The sequence below is a fragment of the Sorex araneus genome, chromosome X (assembly GCF_027595985.1).
Source record: "Sorex araneus isolate mSorAra2 chromosome X, mSorAra2.pri, whole genome shotgun sequence".
Classification (NCBI taxonomy): Eukaryota; Metazoa; Chordata; class Mammalia; order Eulipotyphla; family Soricidae; genus Sorex; species Sorex araneus.
The window spans coordinates 358,834,513-358,840,819 of NC_073313.1; the positions used below are offsets into that span (position 1 = coordinate 358,834,513).

At 60.3% G+C, this 6,307-nt stretch overlaps 1 protein-coding gene across 1 annotated transcript; it reads right to left on the minus strand.

Annotated features, from left to right (window-relative positions):
• Positions 1–92: 92 nt before the first annotated feature.
• LOC101552990 (quinone oxidoreductase PIG3-like) lies at positions 93–4,143 on the minus strand. Its single transcript, XM_004609328.2, has 5 exons — positions 4,006–4,143; positions 3,139–3,406; positions 2,433–2,645; positions 859–1,055; positions 93–272 (listed from the first exon to the last, which is right to left on the minus strand). Exons 1-5 carry the CDS (start codon positions 4,141–4,143, stop codon positions 93–95), a joined length of 996 nt encoding a protein of 331 aa, XP_004609385.2.
• Between the last annotated feature and the right edge of the window lie 2,164 nt (positions 4,144–6,307).

A 6,307-nucleotide genomic window follows, 5' to 3' on the forward strand; every position in this document is an offset into this window, starting at 1 on the left:
CACCCTTCAACATCCAGTGCCCCCCCCCCCATCAGCCTCAGGCCTTCCCCCAGACCCCTAGCCCGGGCGCTCACCGGCCACTGGACGGCGAGTCAGGGCATCTCCAGGATAATCTTGCCCACGTTCAGGTTGGCCTCCATGCGCTCGTGGGCCTTCCGCACGTCCGCCAGCGGGAAGGTGTTGTCCAGCACGGGCTGCAGCCGCACGGCGCTCTCCGGGGAGAAGTGGGTGAGCACTTTGTCGGTGAACGACCGCACCAGCGCCTCCTTATACTGAGACACAGAGACCGCGTGTGGGCTGGGGCGCGGGAGACTCCTTTGGTCTCCCCCGACTCTGGGGGTGGGGCTCCTAGGTGGCCGGGGAACGTCGGCCCCAGCCAGGCTGGCCTCTCCTGGGCCAGAGGACATGAGCCTGAGCCATTGGGAAGGGAAGGACGGATCTGTCCCAACATCCTTGGGCGCGGTGCCCTTTGGAGCCCCAGGCGGGGTGGGCGGGTTCCTCTACATCTCCCCCATCAGGAACCCCAGTGTGAGGAGCCAATCAGAGGAAAAGAGGAGGAGGAACCATTTGTTTTTGTTTGGGGGCCACCCCCAGGGGCACTCAGGGGTAAGTGTCGGGGCTGGACCATGAGGAAGCTGAGGACTGGACCCGCCCCCCACCGCTCTTGCAAGGCAAGTGTGGGTTGGGGCAGCGCTCACGCTCACTGCACTGGGCCAGTCCCCGGCCAGGCCTGCAGGGCTGAGGGTGACCTGCGAATCCATCCCAGCCCAGGGGAGGGGGCAATGTCCGCAGAGGGCGATGAACAAGGAACCGAGTGAGCCAAGGGCCAGCAGCGCAGTGCCCGGGTCTGCCACTCACTTTCTTGTCCCTGGCCCGCAGCAGGCTGGCCTGCAGACTCGCTCGCTTGCACAGGAGCTTGGAGAGGAGCGGCCCGTTGACTTCGCCTCCCCCCATGAGGCCGTAGAGAACCCAGCGGCCATCGGGGGCCAGGCAGTGCACGTTCTTCTCCCAGTACGAGCCCCCGATGCAGTCCAGGATCACGTTGACGCCCACACCTTCGAGGAGATCATGGGCAGGAGGGACATCTTAGCCCAACTCTGACCCCTGGGGCCCAGTCCTGCCTCACAGCCTGGACGGGTGGGAACAAAGCCACTGCCCAGAAGGTGGGGGTGCTCTGGGCCATCCTAGCATGTGTGGTGTGAGGGGAGCAGGGGACCAGGAGAAGGACAAAGGCATTCCGCTTTCAGAAGACCCAGGCTGAGGGCATAAATCTAGGTGTCCCTCAACAAAGATCACCAGGCCTGAGACCCTGCCCCGGGGTTCGGGCGCGAGGCTGCACGGTTGCTCCTGAGAAGTCAGTGTGTGCTTCTCTTCTTTGACCATCAGATTTCTATCATCCCTCTGGGTACCGATGCTCTTGGAGCTTCTCGGGCCACCTAGGTCCCCCAAATCTCTAAGAGGAATTCCAAGCTCGACCATATGTTTTGTTTCCACTGAAGCAGGATGTTGGGAAGCAGACAGAGGACCTGATCTCGGTCTTTAAAAACTCTCCTTTCTTAGGTTCACATTCTTTATTTCTAGCCACGTTTCTCGCATCTAGAGGGGTCGACCTACCTCTAGGATTTGTGGAAGAGACGATAGGATGGGGATGGGGAGGAAAAAGGCAAGCTGGAGGGGGCTGGAGCGATAGCACAGCGGGTAGGGCATTTGCCTTGCACGCGGCCAACCTGGGTTCGATTCCTAGCATCCCATATGGTCCCCCGAGCACCGCCAGGAGTGATTCCTGAGTGCAGAGCCAGGAGTAACCCCTGTGCATCGCCGGGTGTGACCCAAAAAGCAAAAAAAAAAAAATAAAAAAGAGGGCGAGCTGGTACAACAGGCATCGGGGGGACTGGAAGGGGTGGGAGAGGCAGAGGGCAGCCTCTGAGACCACCTCCCACCCACCTCCACCCTCTGTGCTTTTTCTACCTTTGGGTGGGCCCTGTTCTTGGGTGTGGGCCGGAGTCTTAGATTCACTTCTGGCCAGTAGAACATGGCGGGGGGCGGGGAAGGTGCCCCTACCAAGACCAGGTTACCAAAGGCTGTGACGTCTTGTCTAGGACACTTGGTCACACCCTTGCCTGCTAACAAGAGGCAGCTAGAAGGCCTGTGCCTTCCCGGCTCAGCCTCAAGATGCCTCTTGCTCTGGGCTGCAGCCAGGGGAGAGCCTGAGATCTTGAGCTGAGGAGGGACCCAGCTACACCGCTCCCAGATTCCTGCCCCAGGGAAACTGAGGTGAGAGATGTTCACGGCTGAATAGCTCGTCTAAGAGGAAGGGCAAGGAAAGGAGGACGGAAGAGAAGGAGGTAACAGCGAGCAGTGGTGGAATTGGAATTAGGACCAGCTAGGCTTATCTTCCCAACCCCCGTCACCCTCAAACTGACTCTACATACCCTTTGTGAACTTCAGTGCCTCCTCCGAGAAGTCCTCCGTCTTGTAGTCAAACCCGGCCTCAGCGCCCAGCCGCTTGGCCATCTCGATTTTCTCCTGGGGGCTTGTGGTCACCAGGGGGATGGCTTTAAACAGTCTGGTGAGCTGGATGGCGGCAGTGCCCACACCACCCGTGCCAGCATGGATGAGCACTGTCTCGCCCTCTTTCACGCCTCCTATGGTGGAGCCCAAGTTAGAGACCCCGACACCAGCCACAGTGCTAGGTGTTGGGGTGGGGCTGGGTTTGGAGGGCACCAAGTGAGGTGGGCTGTGAGAGTGGAGCCCGGGGCGGGGTCAGGGGTCTGGAGGGGTGTGGCACATCAGACCCACTGTCATGAGGCTCCTGCCCAAAGCTCTGAGGGGCTGCAGGGACAGACAATCCTGTGACAGGGGCTAGCCACACCAGACCAGGTATCTCCCCCATGGGCTGCGAGGGCCCCCGACGAGCGACCTGAGAACAGCTCTTGTCTCCCACTAAGAATAGGCAAAGTAACTGGAAGGGCTCTGGGAGCCCCCGTGCCGTCCCATCACCTCAGCCCAGCCTGGGCTGTCTCCGCCGGGGATGTTCCTGCAGGCACCGGGGGACAGGCAGGGCTGAGAGGTGGGGGTCGGGTGCTGAGCCCAGGTTGGGGAAGGCCCTGGGCTTCAGGTGATGGGGGGCTCACTCACCCACACAGTGCAGCAGCTGGAAGGCCGTGAGCCAGGCCTCGGGGATGGCCGCTGCCTGGGGCAGGCTCAGGCCCTTCGGGACAGGCATGAGGAGCCCCTCGGGCACGGTGACATACTGAGCCTGGCCCCCGCCGGGCAGCAGAGCCATGGCTGCGTCCCCGATCTTCCAGGGGCCCCGGCAGCCGGGCCCCAGCTCCGCCACATGTCCGGAGGCTTCGAGTCCCAAAATGCTGCTGGCTCCTGGGGGCGGCGAGTACTGGCCTTGTCTCTGTGGACAGAGAGAGCACGAGGGGGCTTGGGGGTCCTCCTGTCACTGGGGGCAGAGGTTGTGCAGGCTGGGAGAAGTTTCTGATGGTCTGTCCACACTGTCTTTCTGGAAACAGCGACTCCCCTGGACCTTCTCTGAGAGGGTCCCTTAGATTGGTCGCTGCCAGGGACACGGGGACGGCACGGCGTTTAGAGCACCTGCCTGCAGACACCAGGTCAGCGGTGTGACTCAGGTGCTGCTGTATGCCCCGCTGCTCTGCTGTGACCCCTTCTGACTCCCCCTGCCCCCCGCCAGCCCTGCGAGCAAGTTCGGGCCACATAGCAGGTGCGTGTGTGTGAGCATTGAGGGCAGACCTGGGGGACCCTAGCTAAGGGCCCGCCACCTTGGCACCGTGGCACCAGGGCTGAGTGTGGGCACTCTGGAACCTGATGTCCACCCCCAGCCCCTGCCCCTCTCTGTGGGTGCTGGACTCTCTCCTGATTCAGGTACAGATGCTCAGAACCTAAACCGCTGCAGGCCTGCTCCCTCCCTTCAGCCCTGATTGTGGGGGCAGGCCCAGGGGGACCCCAGCAGCCCCCCCACCCCACCAAGGTGGGAACCTGGAGCAGGTCGGCTCGGTTGAGGGCGCTGGCGGCCACCTTCAGGAGCACTTCTCCCTCCCCGGGTCTCGGTGTGGGCACTTCCTTGAGGTAAAGGTTTTCGGGGCCCCCCGGCCGGTCAAAGTGCACCGCTAGCATCTTCTCTGCAGTCACGGGAGAACGGAGGATACGTTTGGTAGGAAACCCCTTCCCCACACCAGCTCACCAGACACGGGAGGCTGAGCCCCTCACTACTCTCTCAATTGGCTCGTCTGGGGTCCCAGCACAATCCCAGTGGTGGCTGCTTCCCCAGACCACAAGGAGGGGCGGGTGCCAGTGGCTTTGGAGTAAAAGAGATCAAGGTTCAAGGTGCCAGAGTCATAGTCATAGTACAGTGGGCAGGGCGCTTGCCCTGCGTGTAGCTGACCTGGGTTCGATCCCTGTTATCCTATAAGGTCCCCGGAGCTGCTAAGAGTAACCCCTGAGCATCACCGGGTGTGGCCCCCAAACCAAACCAAACAATTAACTACACAAAACTTGGTCTTTTTTTAAAAAAGAAATCGAGATTCAAGTCTTGGGCAAGAATGGGGTGACCTGTGAGGGGCTTCGGGCTGGGTCCTACCAGAGTTCCTGTCCCCAGAGGCAAGGCCGAGCCCAGGAGAGGTGGGGCTGCTTACCGGGAGCCATCGTGCTGCGATCTCTCTGTCAGAGCTGGGGTGCCTGGGTCTCACCTTCTGCCTCCGCAGCTGCAACCTGCCCCTGCAGGTCCAGCGCAGGGAGGGACTATTTATGTTCCGGGAGGGAGGGTGCCCAGGCCTTGCCTCTGCGGTGGGCGTGTTCTGTTGGTTCATTACGAAAATGTTAATTGTCTGGTGGATTTGCAGCGGGAACAGTGAACGCCTGAAACTGTTATTAAAAGCTTTGTAAGTCACGGTGCTGAAATAAAAGAAATGCTGATCGTATTTGAGATGTGAGGGGCTGGAGAGATAGTACAACGGCTAAGGCACTAGCTTGCAGGTAGCTGACCCAGGCTCGATTCCCGGCATTGCATGTGGCGCCCCCAAAACCACAACTGAGCACAGAATCAGGAGTAAGCCCTGAGCACCACTGGTGTGGCCCCCAAACCCCAAATAGTTCATTATCAAAGCAATCGGATCATAACACATGTTTGGGCCTTGAGGGACGCCTTTTGCCCTCACAAAGTCTGTGCTGAGGGGCTGGAGCGATAGCACAGCAAGCGGGTAGGGCATTTACCTAGCACGTGGTTGACCTGGGTTCAATTCCCATATGGTCCATATGGTCCCCCAAGCACCCATATGGTCCCCCAAGCACCGCCAGGAGTAATTCCTGAGTGCAGAGGCAGGAGTATCTCCTATGCATCACCAGGTGTGACCCAACAAGCACCCCCAAAAAAGTCTGTGTTGACCCTATTCTTCTCTGCACACGGGGCTGTCGGCGGCGGGGGGGGGGTGCGTGTGGGGGGCGGCGCGTGTGGGGGCATAGGGAGGGTTCCCTGTGCTCCTGCATCTCCCTGGGCAGGAGGACAGAGATCCCACTCTCCTCGTCCTTCTGGCTCCAGTCCTTTGGGGGGACTTGCGGGGGCTGCTTGTGTCCACCTCTGAGGCGGCCCTGTGGAGGGCTGAGAAGGGGCAGGATGGACATGGGTGGAGGTAGAGGCGAGGGACAGTGTGTCTCCAGGTGGGGCCTGGAGGTTGTGGGTGTCCACCAGGGGAGGCCGCCTCAGCCTGGGACAGTCACAGGGCAGGAGCAACAGTCCAGTCAGGAGGGGCCCAGCACTCAGGGCTACAGAGCTCAGCTCTGAGCCTCTTCAAAGACTTTGGGGACAGCACCTCCTATAGGCCCCTGAGCACCACGGGGGTGATCCCTGAGCACAGGGCCAGGAATAGCCCCTGAGCTTCACTCCTCTCTCTCTCTCTCTCTCTCTCTCTCTCTCTCTCTCTCTCTCTCTCTCACACACACACACACACACACACACACGTATGTATGTATGTACACGTATGTATCTAAAAGGTTTCCCCTGCTTCCCTTGACTGTAGAACAGAGGTGGGAATGTATGCTGGGAACGGGGCAATGCGTGAGATGAGCCTCAGAAGCCCAAGGGATCGTGGGCTGGATCAATAGCACAGCGGGTAGGACGTTTGCCTTGCACGCGGCCGACCTGGGTTCGATTCCCAGCATCCCATATGGCCCCCTGAGCACTGCCAGGAGTGATTCCTGAATGAAGAGCCAGGGGTAACTCCTGAGCATTGCCAGGTGTGACCCAAAAAGAAAAAAAAAAAAAAAGCCCAAGGGATCAGCTCAT